Source organism: Tasmannia lanceolata, unplaced genomic scaffold, assembly GCF_043159265.1.
Source record: "Tasmannia lanceolata isolate RefF3 unplaced genomic scaffold, GAP_Taslan_0.1 ptg000016l, whole genome shotgun sequence".
Taxonomy (NCBI): domain Eukaryota; kingdom Viridiplantae; phylum Streptophyta; class Magnoliopsida; order Canellales; family Winteraceae; genus Tasmannia; species Tasmannia lanceolata.
The window spans coordinates 11,630,133-11,648,895 of NW_027518693.1; the positions used below are offsets into that span (position 1 = coordinate 11,630,133).

General features: G+C 39.5%; 2 protein-coding genes across 2 annotated transcripts; both read right to left on the reverse strand.

The window, feature by feature from the left end:
* Positions 1 to 957: 957 nt before the first annotated feature.
* On the reverse strand, positions 958 to 5,890 carry LOC143847862 (beta carbonic anhydrase 5, chloroplastic-like). Its single transcript, XM_077356662.1, has 9 exons — positions 5,489 to 5,890; positions 5,314 to 5,381; positions 2,664 to 2,825; positions 2,538 to 2,586; positions 2,207 to 2,320; positions 2,033 to 2,086; positions 1,758 to 1,840; positions 1,573 to 1,681; positions 958 to 1,388 (listed from the first exon to the last, which is right to left on the reverse strand). The coding sequence occupies exons 1-9, from the start codon at positions 5,600 to 5,602 to the stop codon at positions 1,191 to 1,193; spliced, it is 951 nt and encodes a 316-aa protein (XP_077212777.1). The 5' UTR covers positions 5,603 to 5,890; the 3' UTR covers positions 958 to 1,190.
* Positions 5,891 to 16,102: 10,212 nt separating this feature from the next.
* Positions 16,103 to 17,435, reverse strand: LOC143847889 (putative transcription factor bHLH107). The gene is made up of 3 exons (XM_077356678.1): positions 17,332 to 17,435; positions 16,963 to 17,200; positions 16,103 to 16,567 (listed from the first exon to the last, which is right to left on the reverse strand). Exons 1-3 carry the CDS (start codon positions 17,433 to 17,435, stop codon positions 16,103 to 16,105), a joined length of 807 nt encoding a protein of 268 aa, XP_077212793.1.
* Positions 17,436 to 18,763: the final 1,328 nt, after the last annotated feature.

Below are 18,763 nucleotides of genomic sequence, written 5' to 3' on the forward strand. Positions count from 1 at the left end.
ATTTACCGGGGTTCTGTCTAGGAGAGCATTAGGCCAAGGTTTGCCTGAGCCCAGCCCAACTAATCAGGCCTGAATACTGAACTTGGTCTACTGGGTCTTATGCCAAAACCTGGCCTAGATTTGGTTTGCCTTGGTGAAGTCGTAGTACGTAAGAGTTTTGTTCTATGCCCCATCCATCCCAAGGCCGAGTAGATAAATGGTTTGGATGATTGAACAAGTGGCCCCTCTGATTATGCCTATGTTGTTCATAATTTTCACTGCAAACTATGGTTATTCATCATGTCGATTCCTGGATCTAATGTGTCAGTTTCCACAACAAATGAGAATCCTTCTTGCATTATACATTATTTTTAGGGAAGTGATATTTCCCCCACCAACCCCCCGGGCTCTAAAAAAAAAAACAAAAACAAAACCACATTATCTTTTATTGCTTTTGGAGCTAACGGTTGCTCCTCCACCCCTTCATATATCCTAACGATAATTTGTTATGATGAGAGGGGGTAGGCGTGGGGGGTGGTTATCACTACCCTGGCGATGATAAATTCATACCCCATCAAAGGAGGGTATGTGGCAGACTACAACGCTTTTTATGTAAAAGGTGTCCGAATTATCCCACAGAGGGTGCGAATTTATCATCACCCTATTTTTATTCGCTGTTGTTAGGGTTTTGAGAATTGCAGTTGCCACCAACCAATAATTAAGAAAAATATGAAACAAAGAAAGTGGTGTCATTATTAAAACAATGGAGTGATATATCATTTCTCGTGTGAGCCAAGGAAAAGGGGAGTGTCAAACCTATCGAAAAAAGAAAAAAAAGAAAAGGGAAGTGTCAAAACCCAACAATCAAGTAAGCATCACTCAATTGATCCTAGTAGAAGCAATCTTATCTTACAATTTAATGGTGGAGAAAATGCAGAAATCAAGTCTGTGCTCAAGAAAACCAGAAAGTAAGGCAACTATCAATGAAGAGACTAGGAACCCAGTTGATTTTTTGTTTCGAATGGCACACAGTTGATTGTCAAGCAGGCTACACAATTGGAATTCATAATTATACAAATACAATCATACATCAAGGTCGAAATTCCTTAAATATGGGAATAATCTTATCCCTTAGAGGCTAAAGGTTTTATTGCATCTACTTATCACGACCAAGACCGAGATATCTGTGAACTACAGAACAATTAATAAATTCAGCACCAAAATAATCGGTCTTTGATCGCATATCTGCTATTTTCTCCCATACTTCCCGCGTAATCAAGCGTCCATTTCTCGAATGTACAATTGATGAAGTCATAGTAGCCACCATGAACAGAGAGAATCCCTTGGCTCACTCTTTGCTCTATCCATGGGTATGTAAGCAAATTCAGCATCGACCTGTTAATTGATTCCTGCAAGAATAAAAATAAAGCCTCATATATAAATGTACAAATATACGAGTGTCAAACCCATATGTTATTCTGACCTTGTAGATGTGTATGCATGTGACAGACCCATGTATTACAGATAGAGTAATGAATGCAAATGAAAAACCAAAAAAAGAGGGTGCAATGGAGGGAGTAGAATGTGGAGCACCTTCTCACAGTGTCTACACTGTTGTTCAAAGCTGAGATTTCCAGCAGCACCCATGGTACTCAACTTCGCGTTCTTTCCAACAGAGACCCACCTCCTAATAAAGCTACCACTGGCAAATAGAGATGAACTAAAATGAAAAACACAAACAGAAAACAACAACTCTAAGAAAATTAATATAAATTTACCTGGAATCAACTTCATCTTGCATGCTCATAAGGGCCCTAATGCCTCCGCAACGACTGTGGCCGATGACAAATATATTTTCAACCTGCAGAGATATTAATACTTCTCATTTTCAACTAATATATATACTCTTCTAGGTATAACAAGCATGCACACAGTGTGTGTATGTACAAACAGAGAGAGAGAGAGAGAGAGAGAGAGAGAGAGAGAGAGAGAGAGAGAGAGAGAGAGAGAGAGAGAGAGAGAGAGAGAGAGAGAGAGAGAGAGAGAAACTGGCCTCAAGAGTATTTACAGCAAACTCAAGTGCTGCCCTAGTTTCTGAGCGGTCATTCTGCAAATAAAAAGATGAAAGACAAATCAAGAATCTTTCAAGAATTGAGGTACTGTATACAATGGTTTCAAGCACCTAATAACCATAAAGCAAATGTAGCAGGTGTATTATAATCAATACCCCAATTGGGGGAACCAAATTCGCAACACTCCGAACCGTAAAGGCCTCTCCAGGTTGCAATCCAAGGACTATGGAAGGGCAGACCCTAGAATCTGCACATGCAATCACCAAAAACTGTTTTTGAACTTATCAGTTAACGAAGAATTGCACTAGCCTCTTGGAAGCAGATTGAAGCAGAAATCAATCATATGTCATGCCCTACAAATTTGATATAAATGAGAATAAGATCAAAGCTAAAAAAGGAACTGATTCTCCATTTGGCGGAACTGAAATATTTGAATAGACAGAAAATCAGAATGTGAAACTGAAAGTATAATTTGTTTTGTATCACCTTTGGTGCTTGAGCTTCAGCAAGGTTCTGGAAATGAACTGAATTTTCTCTGTTGAAAACATATTTCAATAGATAGATAAAACAAAAAAAAATCCTAATCTCAAGTTAGTGATAGCTTCTTCTTACAAGAATTGGTGACGTTTGAATCTCAGAAACCTATGTTTCAATTCATCAAACAGATCAAAATCATGGCCAGTTTTGTCTAAGTTTTCCAACTGATGGCTTGTAAGTTCTTGAGTCAGACCCATATGTTCCTTTGCAGCCTCTAATCTTGAAGTAGTATTTCCCCTGTGAATGGAGGAGCCATACTCAGATAATGTAAATGCATCAGATAAACATCAAATCAAAAGATTGAGACAGAACACAGCGGATTCCTGCTAAATTTTGGTGAAGTTTGATTTGGGTTCATGGGAATCCAACAGAAAAAACTACTAAAGAAGGCTCAAAGAAAAGTGATGTAATTTATATCCACAGTCATACATGTGCAACAAATTAAAGTATCCTACAAAACCGACTTTTTGTTCAATTTTTGAGAAGATGATTATTAAGAAAGCAAACATGCAGAAAACGGAAAAAATTTGATTTTCTGATTTTATACACTAAACTATAAACCATTATTCATTAATGAAGTGAGACACTTTGAAAGAGAGAATTCCCTGAGATACCTTTCTTTAAATTATAACATTGACGTATCCACTGTCACATGTACTTGTATGACAACATTACCACCAACACTTGATGTGAAAATTTAGACATTAGGAATAAACGCATAAGGGAAGATTCTTAAAAGTCCTCTCAAGCTAATGGAGTGTGCATATTCAGCTAGTTCCTCAAGTAGTGGAACTTGTCTGTGGATAGTGCCAACTCATAGAAAATAATTTGTTATGATCACCTAAGCTTGTACTTTCTCACAAATAATGTTTTCATAAACTTCATTATGTTTTATCCATGCATGCTGAATTGAGTTGCTGCCTTCTTCATTTCATTTTGGTTATCACAAAATAATGTTGGAGGTTGACTGAGAGTGAGACCAATATCATCTAGGAAATATTTTCATCAAATTTTCTTTGCTACTACATCTGCCATACTTCTATTGTCTGCTTCCATACTTGATTCTTACACTAATTGCATGAACACAAGAGAAGGCTATCAGCTAGAACTATGCAATACTCTTATGTAGATCTATGTGCGTCTAGAGTTGAATTTTATGGTATTGGCAAGAGGAGTCCAACTAGCAGACTTCGTCACCTTTACAGATCTATCCCATGCAATTTCTCTTCACATATTGAGAGTATCAGTCACTAAACATACCCACTGAGGGAAACAAGCCATGGCCAAAAGGATGATGGATATCTTAATTCTGAACACAATAAATCCGATACAAGAATCCTTTGCATCAAAGACTACAATTGCTTTCTTTCTAGATGCCACACCAAATGGAGCATGCGCCACAGAATATTCCTTTCTTCCCAAACTAACAGATACACCAACTACTAACAAAATCTCCCACCAAGTTAGAAAGTGTGTAGGAAGTAATGAGTTGGTGTAGAAAGAGATGAGAAGAAAAAGTAGAAATGAGTATGAATTTGACTTTGTCACTTTTTAAAAGATTTTTTTTTGAATGGCTCACTTTTTAAAGAATGTCTCGTGAGAAAGATAATAATATCTTTTCTCCATCCATCTTGTTCATAGTCTGTCATGTATATTTGTCAATTACTTGTTTCCAGGTTTTCTGGATCTCAACTTTGAGGATATTCAACATTTGATGACTCCAGACCACATTTTTTTAACCAGTTGGGGGGCGTAGATCAGCGCATTTTTCTTGATCCAGTGATCAGTTGTTCGCATGTTGTTGTTCTCTGTTCTCTGTTTGTTTTAATTTCAGTTGCAGCTACTCCATATTATCTGTTTTTTTCCCTTAAGGTTGGTCCCAAAAGTTACATAGAAGCCTCTAATTCTGAAGCACAGTTTTTCCCATATATCCATCATCTAACAATCAAAGTTAGAAGCTTACAACTTCGTGCAACAAAGTTCTCCCCAAATCAATGCACAAATTTTGTTATAATAAATAGAAAGGGCCCCAACAGGGTAGTCATTCAAATGTAAGGAGTAATCAAAATAAAACCATGAATGTTAAGACAAGTATTCAGTTCCAGTCAAAAAGCTAAGCAATTAGCTCTATGATATAAAGCAAAAGCAGAACATGACTGAAATTCGCAACTAAATGATGAAGATTGAGATTGACCAAGCAAGTCAAACGATCAATCAAGATCATGACATAATTATTGTAATGTGAGTTTAATTGTAAGATTCAGTCGATGCTCGTTAACAAATCCAAAGTCCAAAATCATAAAACAGCGGAATTATCAGACACCCATTTTTGAAAATCAATGCAATGTGAGTTTCTGTAAGATTCAGTCAAAAGTCCTAAATCATAAAACAGCTGAATCATTGGATATCAATTTTTGAAAATTCACCACTAACATATTCAGAAGTACTAAATCACAAAACAGCTGAATTATCGGATACCCATTTGTGAAAATTCACCATTAACAAATCCAAAATCCTAGATCAAAGAACAGCTGAATTGTCAGATACCCATTTTTCAAAATTCACCACAATTCCCACAGAAACTGTAGATTTATAACTGAATTATCGGATACCCATTTATAAAATTCACCACAATTGACAGAATTCTCATACCAAAATATAATATTGTACCTCGTTTTCATCTTTTCTAATTTAAACCAAACAAGGTAAAAAAACACTCACTCACCTCACAAACCCCACGAGGCTCAAATGGGTGTCGTCAATTCTTGCCTTTTTCCACGGAGAACCCCAGATCTGCAGTAGAATAGCAAAGATCCAAGGAAAAACAGAAATAACTTAAAAGAAACAAAAAAATAAAAACCCTAAGACCAACAAGGAAAAAAAGAACATAAAAACAATACCTTTTGAGTTCCTAACGACATTCTAGGAAAACCCACAAAGGAATTGGCAAAAGGGGGAGTGAGGGATTTGCAGGACAACAGATCTTTGTGCAGAGATGTTGGAAAAGCTGCCATTTTTAGGTAAAAAAAAAGAGGGTTTTTTTTTGTTGGGAATGAAAGAAGGAAAAGGGTTTTTCAAATTTCAGTTATAAGGAGAATTGAATGCAGACAATGGGCGACGGAGTAAACGAAGTTGCTCAACGACGAATGAGGCGCAAGATTAGATTTTTTTGACGCAAGGTAAAAGCATGGCGGCTAACGTGCGCCCGGTGAGCAGGAGTCCTGCCGGATAACATGGGAGTAGACTCCGGTGCAAACTTTCAGAGATTGTATCGATCTGAGAAAACCATGTTTGACGTTTTAAGGGTTATAAATTAGAAGAATGCTAAACTCATGGGCGCCCTTACAAAAAATCAGATGAAAGGGCTCCACATTGGTTGCTATTTATTGCTCTTTGACTTTTGCACTATGATGCCTTTATGTTATAAATGCACTTTGGTGATAGCAACCAATGGGGCGCCCTTTCATTTATTTTGGCAAGGGCGCCCTTGAGTCTAGCATTCCTCTATAAAATAACATCTCACAAAATATGCATGTTAGATTCACAGGCGCCCTTTCCAGAAAAAGGGACAGAGGGCGCCTCCCATTGGTCAACTTCCTTTAAAAATAGAATTCACTATTCCCTGGCGAAAATAGTGAGAAGAAATGATATCAGCACAACCATTTTTGATAATTTCACAAATCATCTTGTCTTTTAAGATTTAAAGTAGGGCTGCAACTCGGGTCGGGTCGGGTTTTTTTTCGGAAAACCGACGATTCCCAAACCCGGCCCTACCCATGATAAATCTCGGGTCGGGTCGAGTTGGGTTTTTTCACGTTGACGCAATTTTTTAAGGAAAATTCTTGTTTGGCAAGGCAACTCAACTCATAGAAGCAGAAATTACACTCACATTACACTCGAATCAAACAATGATGTAATTACACTCACATTACACTTGAATCAAACAATGCTGTAATCAAACAATGTTGTAATTACAATCAAACAATGCTGAATCAAATACTTGAATCAACTCAAATCATAGAAGCAGAAATTACACTCACATACAATAATAGTGGGTGCGCGGGTTTTCACTTTTAACTTTTAACTAACAATAGAAAAAAATGTACATATTATAACTTATGTAACTCGGGTCGGGTCGGGTCGGGCCCCTTCAAACCCAACTCGACCCAAGATTCATGCGGGCTTTTGAATGCTCAACCCGGCTCGACCCGAAACCCATGAAACCTGAACCCAAACCAGGCTATTTTCGGGTCGGGTTGGGTAAAACCCGGCTCGAGTTGTTGCCCTAATTTAAAGAGCTGATATCTTTCCCAAAAAGCTCTCACCAGCCAATTAAAGACGAAAAGACAGCTTGGTTTTTGCAAATATCAAAATATGGTTGTGTTGATAACATTTCCCATGAAAAAAATATATAATAGGAATGCTAAAATGAAGGATGCCCTGGCAAAAACCAGCCGCAATGCCACCCTCATTGGATCCGTGATCACCAAAGTGCATTTGTAGCACTGAAAATGTAGAAGTAAATGAATAATAAATGTGATTTATTGATGTGGATCCAATGGGGTGCCCTTGCCACTTGTTTTGGCAAGGGCGCCCTTCAGTTAAACATTCATCCATATATAATTAGTCGTTTTATGGGAACTAGGCAGCTTGTATTTTGTAGGACCTAAGCTCAAAGTATTAGTCATAAAAGCACTTAGTTTATGCATGAATTACATCTAGGTCCTGTTTGCATGCATGAATTTTTTTGGAAAAAGTTTGGAAAACAAAAACATTTCCTGAATTTCTTGCTTTTCCATTGTTTGATGGATTTTGCTCGTTAAGGTGCATTGGAAAAGAAATTTTACACATGTTTTGATAAAGAAACCTCAAAATAGGTGTAAAATTTTGAAAGTATATGTAAAATGATAGTAAAATTTCTTTTCCAGTGCACCTTAACGGGTGGCACTCTTAGCAAAACACTTTTTGATTACACAAGAAAAAAAAGTAAGTTGACCTACTATAATTCAAGTTTAATCCATAGAGACCTTCAATTTATAATGATATCTCTCTAACTAAGTCATAACCACATCATTTACTTTAAATTGGAAACAAAAAATTTTCTTACAATCAAACTTTCTATGAGAAATATTTTTCCTTCAATCCCAATTTGGATTGAAAGAAAAAACATTTCTGACAAAAAAAAATTCCCACAGTTTAGAGGGAAATGAGTAAGGTTAATTTAGAGGGATATTATTATAAATTGGAGGTCCCTCTTAGTAAAAAATTGAATATATTTGGTTCAAGTTATCTTTTTTCATGCATAAGAATAAGAAAATTTAAAAATATTTTTACTTTCCTAAGGGGCCGTTTGGATACGCGTATTTTAGAATCCAGGTTTTAGCTTGAAAATAGTATAAAAGAGGGTTCATAATTAAGGTGCTGCAAGCTGTCCTGACAACATTTCTTGGATTTTAAGTAAGAAATCCAGGTTTTAGAAATCTCTCATCCATCCTGAGATTTCTCAAACCTGGAAACATGGGAAGATCTCCTGCGCTCTTGCTGTCGGAAAGAAGGGCGAGAAATCAGAAAAAGATGGGTGATCTCTTTCTTCACTCGTCTCCCATCTACAATTTTGAGGAAAATCAAGATTCTAAAATCCGCATATCCAAACGGCCCCTACGTATCCAAAAAAATCCTACATTCCAAACAGGGCCTCAAGAAAGTTGAAAATAAAGAGAAAAGCATCATTATGGAAACATGGAGTGGGTATATCACCGACAAGAGAGTAGGTATCATTTCCCTCAGCAAGCCCGTGTTTATTTTGTTCACGGATAGATTTACTATCCTTCATTCATGTCAGCCCCAATATAGTTGGAACTCTAATAATTAATGCTCCGTGCATTTATATATAATCTCTGATATCTTATTGCTCAAACAAGGAACTAACATTGTTCCTATGCTAATACTTCATACTATCTTATTTTTAACATAAAATACAAAAATTCAGTGATAAAGGATATAAGAGAGTACATTCATTAAGAAACGTTGTTCAAAATACATACGGTATGTAATATAGTATATTTAACTATTTAGGAAATATTCTTCAATCTCTTGAATGGACATTGTAGTCACAGTAGTCATAGAATCTAGGATAGTAGTGACAGTGGCATCAATGACATATGAAGACAGAGGGACTCTTACCAAGCAGTGGCAATAGTAGGTCGCCAGGTTTTCTTTTTGCCAAATAGACAATTATAAAATTTGGTGCACCAAAAAAGCGAGCAGAATAAGGACAAAGAGATGAATGAAGAAAGTGTCACGTGGCCAGGAGTAAGGAGCAACGATGATACGTAGGGGTGTAAACGGATCGAATTCGAATCGGATATGGTTATATCCAAATTCGATTACAGTATACACTATCCGAATTCGGATTCGGATTCGAATTTGACGGATATTTAATATCTATTACCGAATTCGTATCCGTCAAATATTTTTCGAATTCGGATATTATCCGTATCTGTTTATCCGGTAAATTCAAATATTTTATTGCAGCACTTTATCTTTCTTCTCATTCTTACTCCTCGAATAAATTTTCCAAACCCTAAAACCATACATCTACCTTCTCTTCACAAAATTAACTCTCAAATCCTAAAATATATGAGATTTTCTTCTTCCTTTTAAAACAAAGGCAGAGAGAGAGAGAGAGAGGCGGTGGGGATGGATGATGGTAGTGGTAGTGGTCTTTGGGTTTTTTCTTTTTTTATGTATATGATGGAATGGGTTTGGGCTATTTTGAACAGTGGAAGTGGGAGTGCTGATTGTGGAAGATGAAGAGAAATGGGGATGGAGATGATGATTGGGTTAGAGATGGAGGTGACTGGCGGTGATGGAGGTGGCTGTGAGAAGGTGGAGAGGGCGGCGGTGGATTTTGGTGGGATTGGAGGCACCAAGGAATGCCGAAGATGGTGTCTCAGCCTCCTCCTTTCTCTTGCTTCTCCTTGCAAACCTTAGAAGTCCCATCTTTTAATTGCATTTTGGGTTTTTATATAACCCTAAGTTGGAAAATTGATCTGAGCCGTCCATTTACCATCAATGACTATGGCCTTTTTGCTCTATAATTCTCTAGAAACTATGCCATCTTCTTTCAATCACCATCATCCATTTGTCTTTTTCATCCTACAACCCACATTTGTTGCTTCATAAAGAAGCCATGTCAAACTCCAAGAATGCCCTTTTTTTTTTTGAAATAGGTAAGCTAGGGTTAGGCGGACCCCGACCAGATATATTAAAAAGATCAATAAAGATACTACAAGAAAACAGAAAAGCAAGCCCCTCGCACATCAGAAGAAGGGCAAACAAACTATCAAAAGGGAGCCAAAGGCCACCCAACAAAACGGCAAAGACAAAAACCTAACCGCTTCAGCAAAATGAAAACAACAGCCACAACACTGCCAGAATTCGAACAGCTACCACAAAAACAAACAGCACCAGAGCTAACAGCAGAACCAAAAACACCAGCACCAAAAGCAGACCCCAATTCTCAGCCTCCCGGAATGAGCCCACGAAATGGGGACCTTATTCCAGTAGAGGGGATCGGGGAGATAGATGGCGGCTTAAGGAGGGAAGCAGCTGACTTTCCCTTTTTATTCTTCTTGCTCTGAACTAAATTCCAAGGACCTTCAGACGATGGGGACGATAAAGAGAGAGAAAGGTCCGGAGGCTTGGTCTGCTTTGTAGATGTCTCGGGGATATCAGAGCCAATGACTGAGAATTTATTTCTAGATAAGGCACTATTGGTATAAGGGGTTTCAGGATGATCCAAGCTGATCCTATTATGAGCAATTGGAAAATCAGAACTTAGCTGAACAGCTTTATCACTATCCTTAGTGATTGGCCTCCATTCCTTTCTGTATTGAACAGAGAGAAGGGGAGGAGGCATTTGGTTCTTAGGGCATCCTTCAGAAGAATGACTAAAATCAAGACAGGTTTTGCAAGGTTTGGGCTTCCATTCATATTCTACAACCTGAGTTTCATCTCCAGTAGGGGTTTGGATGTGGACAACATCAGGAAGGGGGCTTTCGGCAGTTATTTCGACACAAACTCTAGCAAATTGTAATCTTGAGGCCTCAGCAGTGTGAGAATCCATGTATAAAGGTTTGCCAATGATGCTAGATAGCTTTCCAATACCTGTAGGAGTCCAGAATTTCAGGTGCAATGCAGGGAATTTAATCCAAATTGGGATAGTTGAAAGTTTCAGCTTCTCCAAAGAACAGCCCGGAAGCCATTTCTGCAGGATGAGAGCACGACCCCCAAAGGTGGTGGGGTATTCCAGGACTTTAATGCAGTCCTCTTCCAGGTTGAACTTGAACAAGAAAAAGCTATTAGGGAGAGCAATTAGATCAAAGTCCCCTTTCAGCTGCCAGATTCTCAATAAGTGGTTTTTAATAGCAGTGAAGTAGGGCCTCCGACCAAGAAAATAACCCAGAAGACAGTTTTCCCATTTAGACTTTGCTTCAATAAAATCACCCTCCTTGAAAGCTGCCTTTATTATGCCATCTTCAGTAGTTACCGGGTTGAAAAAAGGGACAGAAGTATCAACTGCTTTGGTTCGACTCTTTCCAAACACTTCCTTCCATTTGCCCTCTGAAATTGAGGAGATGGAAGGAGCTGGTCTGGAAGAAAGGAAACAGGGAGCAGAATCCATGGATCCATTAGCTCGAGCAGGGAAAGATCCAGAAGGATTATGGGAGCTGCTGGGAGGACAGTTGGCCAGCATCTGACAGGAGCCAATAGGACTAGCAATGATAGAGGGGGATGGGAGACGAAAGGTACAAGGGGTAGGACCAGCTGGGAGAGGCCAGCAGTCGCTACACTTGAGATCAGGGGGAGAAGCTTTTTTCTCAAGAAGAGGACTAGAAAGGAGCGGTTCAGAAGGAGACCCCAATACCGAGGCATTTATCCTCATAGTCTTAGCAAATCCCATCTGAATCTCTACACCTTTTCCATCAGAATGGTTTTCATGTCCAGCAGTTTCACTCAGAGAGCAGGGGTTGCCAAGAGAGAACTCAGCTTCACAAGGTTGGACTTCCGAAGAGAAGGACGGATCCGATTCAGATAAGAGTAATGCTTCCTTCTGAGATTGCAACTTTGAGCTGAGAAGGGAGTATATATCTTCTTCACCCTCAATATGGATTTGAGGTTGGGCCTTTGATTTTCTTCTCCCATTCTTTCTCTTTTTTGATGATGAAGAAGCTTTCGAAATAGGAGAGCTGAGCTCCTTTTCTATAAGCTTGAGATATCGCATCTTCTCTGGAACTGATAACCGAATGCTATTAAATCCTTCATCATCACGGAGAGCGCGGAGGTCCAGCAAAGTCTTATTCGGATTAGGAATCAGGTCGATCTTGTGCTTGACCAGATCAGAGAAAGAAAGAGGTTCGATCTCGGAATCGCTTGCAGCAGAATTTTTTATAGCATTGATGCCAGGAGACCAGAAGTTTAGACGCCCAAATGAGTGGGGAGGAATATCCTCATCAGAGCCATCATGAGAAGAGTCAAGGCCCTCCATTTGACCTTAAGAAAAACAGAGGCGCAAATCTCTCTCACTCTCCAAAATGGACGATCTCCCTCCACCCGATGAGATCGAAATCCTGAGTCGACTCAGCGAATCCACCGATCTAGGTCGGTGCAGATGCGATTCAAAAACCCTCCGATCTGATCTCTCTCTCTCTCTCTCTGCAACGAAGAAAGAAGCCGGAAAAAAGTGGCCGGATCTGTACCACCGTCAGACGAGGCGAGCTACAGCCGATCTATACAATTTCCTTACTTTTCCGGCGATCGGAGACGGATCCACCGTTGACTCGACTGTCCGTTCCGATCTAACATCCGATCGTTCCTCGGGAAGCACACGAGCCTTCCCCCGCCCTCCTCCCTCTTCTCGCCCACCTCCTTCCCTTACCTGCTCACCTGGCAGATAGCCGATTCGTGTCTGCCTCCAGCCTCCTGATGGCTTCCCGGATTCCCTCGGTCTCCCCGGACAGATCCGGCCTCCTAGCGACCTCCCCGGCCAAATCCGGCCTCTCGACAGTTAGATCTGGCCTCCCGACGGCCCCTCGACTCTTCCGGCCAGATCCGGTCTCGCAACGGCCAGATCTGTCCTCTCAACGGCCAGATCCGTCCTCTCGGCGGCCTCCCGTCGGGCAGTTTCTTACTAATCGCCGGAGAAGGGGAGAACCGGAGAAGGAGGAGGTGGAGTAGATCCCGCCGGAGAAGGAGGACGGCCTGAGAAGGAGGAGGAGGAGGAGATCCCGCCTTGATTGCTGTAGTCTTCTTTTCTCTGCTCTTCTATCCCCTCTTTCATTCCAAACTCTCCAAACCCATCTCAGAAACTTGTGAGAGATAGTTAGGAGAGGAGATCCCGCCTTGATTGCTGCAGTCTTCCGGCCAGATCCGGTCTCTCAACGGCCAGATCTGTCCTCTCAACGGCCAGATCCGTCCTCTCGGCGGCCTCCCGTCGGGCGAAGGGGAGAACCGGAGAAGGAGGAGGTTAGATGGAAATGATATTAAGAATGCCCTTAAAATGAGAGATTACTTCCTTTCCTACCCAAAACACTTTTTGTTTTTGTTTTTTTCTAAAAAGAAAATTTACTTTTCTTTTAGAAACAAAAGATAGTGTGTCATTACTAAAAATAAATATTAATGATATTATTAATAATAAATAAAAAGAATTTACTTCTCGGATTCGGATGTTAAATGGATCGAATATACCATTTACCAGATTCGCATCCGCTAAGAACCGAAAATCTCATAAACGGATTCGGATAATATCTGCTTGAAACGGATCCGGATAATATTCGCTTTAAACGAATTAGAATGCGGACGGTAATCGAATTTTCGAATATCCATTTACACCCATAATGATAGGCAACACCTATCGCCTATCATTATAATTAATGAAATTGCCCAAAATACCCCTAATTGCGTTACTGATTAAAGCAATTGAGGGGTAGTTTTGTCAGAAATTCAAGTTGGTTTAGGGCTCTCTAACCTAAAGAGTATAAATACTAATGTTGGGCAATAATTCTCCAGATAAGAACCCTATAACGTGGACGAAGAGGAGGCTGAGGAGAATTCTAGAGTGGAGAAAATGACCCAAAGTATGAAATCTAGTTTTTGATCCTTGATTCTTGAGTTAAGTGTTGATGTTCTCCATGTTTTAAAGAATAGAAGATTAAAGATTAATATAGGGTCCTGAGTTAAGTGTTGATGTTCTCCATGTTTTAAAGAATAGAAGATTAAAGATTAATATAGGGTCCTGGATGATTCACCAAACTCCATCCAATGAGTTCCTTATTAGATTTGATCCTTTACGCACAAGTTTAATATCTTCGAATACTTATTCATGATACATAGCTTCAGCTACAAGTGTTTCTTAGTGTGTTTCCAACTGTGAAATCACTAGACATACATAGTTAATGCCAGAATTGACTTGGAGTAGTCAGAGATAGACAGTGGGACATGGAATATGTCCAAGTTTATCATAAAACAAGGTTAATGATATTTTCACTCCCCCCGCAGTACGCATTCGCTCCTCGCTCCCCTTTTAATGTGGTTTGACGTCAAAAAGCATTAAAGTTGCCCACTGTTCACGTTATAAGGGAGGCGCATGCGTACTACAGGGGGAGTGAAAATATCATCGCCCTAAAACAATTAAGATCATTATGGGACAATTCTTGGATCTAGATGGGTCGTCACAGAATTTGTGAACTTGCATTAGTCTACTAGGTGTCTTGGTATGAGCCGCAGTTAGTTGTCTCCTGCGGGTTTAATGAGGATGTGATCCCTTGCAGTTTTATCGAGCGTGTGATCCCTCGCAGTTTTATCGAGGGTGTAATCTTCCGCAAGAAAAGCGAGGATGAGATCTCACTAGCCAATGAGGATATAGTCACTCACAGATTTAGTGATCGAGGACATGATCTCCGGGCCTATGGGTTACTGGGATAAGGTCTCCCACAAGTTTAGTAGGGACTTGGCTTTCCGCAGGTTTAACGGAAAAGGCAACTTGACTATCTGGACTAGGAAGCTAGTTTTATTGCGCCAGTTTCATTATACCAGTTATACAATATATTCTTGAAATGCCGGTGAGATTAAATTGCTTGATACATGTATTAATTCTCAAGTCCATGATATTCCTATACTTGTTAATTTTACGTGTTATATGGGAATTGTTTATCACTGAGCGTTAACTCACGCTTTATTATTTATTTACAGATGTTGAACCGTAGGAGATCGTATATGTCTGGCGGGATCAGGGGAGTAGGAAGATTGGACATTAGGATTTATGACACATTTATCTCTTTATCAGACTGTTATTAGTTGATTTATTTGACCATTGATTGTAGTCCGGGTTGGACACCAAGTTTAATCTCCACGGTAGACCTATAAATTATATTTATGACAGTCAAATCAGATTTTAATTATGTGATTGTTTCATTTAGTTCTGCTCTGCATATTGCTTCGTGATTAGAATGCCTTCTCTGTGGACTGAGGTTCGTAGACGTGCAGCTCTGTGTCGTGCTAGGACTGGTTATTAGTTGGGGGCATGACAATTACTTTTCTAAAATTCCTTGTATAAAATGTGGCCACCAATAATATTAATTATTAGATGCCTAACATATGAACAAGGTAGCCAATTTCATGGGCTATTTCAAGATAAAAATATTCAAGTAGTGCAATATTATCTAAGGATTACTATCCCCATTGAGAACATTGCTTAACACAACAAAGTGTGCAATAATTGGGGCGGTGAATCTCAATGTCCCAAATAATCTTACCCTTCATTGTGCAATCATAGCCCCTTTGATCAACAGTAATGGCTAAACCAACCTTTTAAGAGTTCATTAGTTAGCCATTGTTTCTTTAATCTTACAAATGGGATATTGACTTATTTGTTTGCCGCATTTTGGTGCATTTGTTCGTTTTTCATTAATCAAGATAGCATACATTCTTGCAAGATTAAAGAAACATTTGCCCATCAAGAAAAAAGGTAGCATACATTCTTGCTGATCGACATCTTTTCATTAACACTGTCAAGGGTATCATTATGACTTACAAATCAACATCAGCAAAACCAAGCTAATTTACCTCAAATAACAAGAAATTCACTACTCAAAGCCAACTCACCCCCACCCCCTAATTTACCTTTATTCCAAAGAGTGCCAAATAAGGGACAAGCTGTCCCTAACAGGCTACAACTCACCCCCTAATCTTAGAATGAAAGTTGCTATAACTTATATCCACATGCATGATTTCTGAAAACCCACAAACAAAATCATGTCTTTTGTTCTTATAATCAACTATTATAGGAGAGGACCTATATTGGAGTCACCATGTTTTTGATAATTAGACAAAGTCTCCTCATGTTATACGTCTTAACCGGCTCTCAAATCCTATTAGCCTGTTAACATATCAAACAAGATGAGTTCGTCTCATTATCAAAACATGTTGGCACCAATATCAGTAGCCTTATTACGTTATTTTAAATTAAAAAGGGGTTGCTGGGTAAGCTGTGTAGAGAGACGTAGTCGTTTATTCTGCAACACGAGCGGGCCCAAGGCTCCGGTTTTTCCCATCACGGTCTTCAACGCGCGGCGCAAAGCTGGGAAAATATTGGGGGATGCCTCTTTTTCACTTCCTTTTATAAGTAAAATGATTTTGGTTCGGCTCCTTATCGTGGCTATATCGGCTTTAACGGCTTTGAGCTGAAGTGAGCGGAGCGCGGTGGTAATTTTGGAAAACAGGTCCGGACGTTCGTCGCAGCAGATGGAGGCTTTAATGAGAGAAGAGTCAGGGTCCGACTCTAACTTCACTTCGTCCGTCTCAGTTGGGATCGGACTCATACTCCCTTGGCTTTCATTGGATGCCACGTCAGCAGCGTTACGCTTTAGTTCCTTTACGCGCGGGACAACCGCCGCTAGTACCGACGCTTTGTCCGTTGTCTGAAACAAAAAATAAATTAGTTGTAAGAAATAAGAATTACAATGAGTGAAAATGATATTTGCACTACCTCAGTCTGCTGATATATTCACCCCTTTTTCTTCCCAGGGCCACCCCAACTAGTGTCTGTATTTTTTATTATTTTTTGCTAATTATGACCATAGTTAGCAAAACTTCGTTTTAAATGTGGTTTTCTTTTAATACCTTCGTTTAAAATTTTTTACAACAAAAAACTCTGTTTTTTGAAGGAAAATGTTTAAATTGCATTTTAAACCGTTTATTATGGCGGGGGAGTCATTTTATTTGATGGCCTAATCTGGAACTCAGCATTCCACAATCAAAAAATCGTGACCGTTAGATGGGTTTCTTGTATCTTTATGTATCAAACACAACGTACCTGGGTAGTAGTTGGAAGAAGTGTACGAAGGGTATTGAGATGAGCGTTGATTCTATCTCTTCTTTTTCTTTCTGCCTGCCTGTGTTTCTCCGAAGGAGACATCTCTCTCTCTTGTTCTTTCGATCTCAGACTCAAGTTTGAAACTCCTCTTTCCATTTCCATGGCCCCTCCAAAACCCTGGAAAAAATTTTCCCCACTCTGAAGCCCATAATAACTCTGGAAAGGAAGCATTTTCAACCTTAAAAATGGCAGCAACAAGAAAAAAGAAGCTGAAACACTAGATAAGAGAAAAAGAAGAAAGCAAACAAGCTTTTGTGGTTTAGAAAGTGATGAGATTACTTTATATACAATGGGAGTAGGAAAAGTTACCTGAGAGTGGAAACGTGTTCATAAACGAGGGAGAATAGATATGGTGTAAGATCCTTTCCCCATGAAATCTGTTGAAATCTTTCCCTCTTTAGAACCATAGTCATGGTCCGAAATCTTTAGTGGGCGAAACCCAGATATTTCCAAATCAAAAATCTTGCAACGAATAACAAGCGATACTCGTTTTAAGTGAGAAATATCCGGTTAGAAGAATAGAGGGTTGATTTTTTGACGAGAGTGAGAGCGGTGGCAGTCCAGTCTATATGGTTTGAAAGAGTGGGGGCGAAAAAAATATTTACATAGAGTGGAAAACCATGCAATATATGGATCTTAATTTCTCCGAGGAAGGGGTGTCTGGAGAAAAAAATGAGGGGGGAATGAAGTAAAGAAGGGTGGGAAAAGGAGGAACCCGGTGCATTAATTTTCCGGCGCAAATACGCAATATGCCGGCGCCGACAATTATTCAGCAAAATTTATCATCAAAAAATGGACAGCCCGATATCATAGGCCGACTAAAAATAATTAAGAACGTGAAAAAATTTAGAGCGGTAAAAAACCAAATTTAGAGTATTAAATCTACTCTTTTAGTGGTATTGCGTATTCATCGTTTTTAAGAATGGTAAAAAGGCAATTTAGATCGTTAAAAGGCAATTTAGTGTGTATTCATTCTTTTTAAGAATGGTTAAAAGGCAATTTAGATTGTTAAAATAGCTAGTGCGGTGAAGAGAGACAATTTATTGTGGTAAAAAAGATAGCATTGTAAAAAAGCAATTAAGACTAGTGAATTTTTTTAATGGAAGTACGTATTTAGGGCACGTTGGATTGCTGGAATCGGGAATCAATGTCAAATTCTGTCTCCGCTGATTTCGGAGTTTGGTTCGGCCCTGTCGGCGCAAATAATCCTAGGCATAACACCGAAATTTTGGGCGGATTCTTCTACCTCCTTCTACCTCCCAAAGAGTTGGTACTCTCTCTCTCTCTCTCTCTCTCTCTCTCTCTCTCTCTCTCTCTCTCGTGGCTTTAGAAAAGGAAGGGGACCAATCACCTTCTTCACTCATGTAGAAAGTTCTCTTCCGGTGTTGAAAAAATTATGTATGGTCAGATGTTCCACCAGCCTGCCCTTTTCCAGTCCGTGAAGCAGACCTAGACTCTACTTATAAAAAATAAGGATATCTACTTATTGAAAATAAGGTAATCTACACACATTAAACTGATCCCGATCCAAATTTGCTTGCCCTGGCATTAGGTCACCAAGCGTCAGCCCCCGTAGATGACCTGTCTCACATGGCCTTCTGATCTCTCTCTCTCTCTCTCTCTCTCTCTCTCTCTCTCTCTCTCTCTCTCTCTCTCTCTCTCTCTCTCTGACCAATGATTCTCAGCTTCCATAAAGACTATCAATGGAACCCTAATCTCTCGCAGAGTCACTATAAATTCA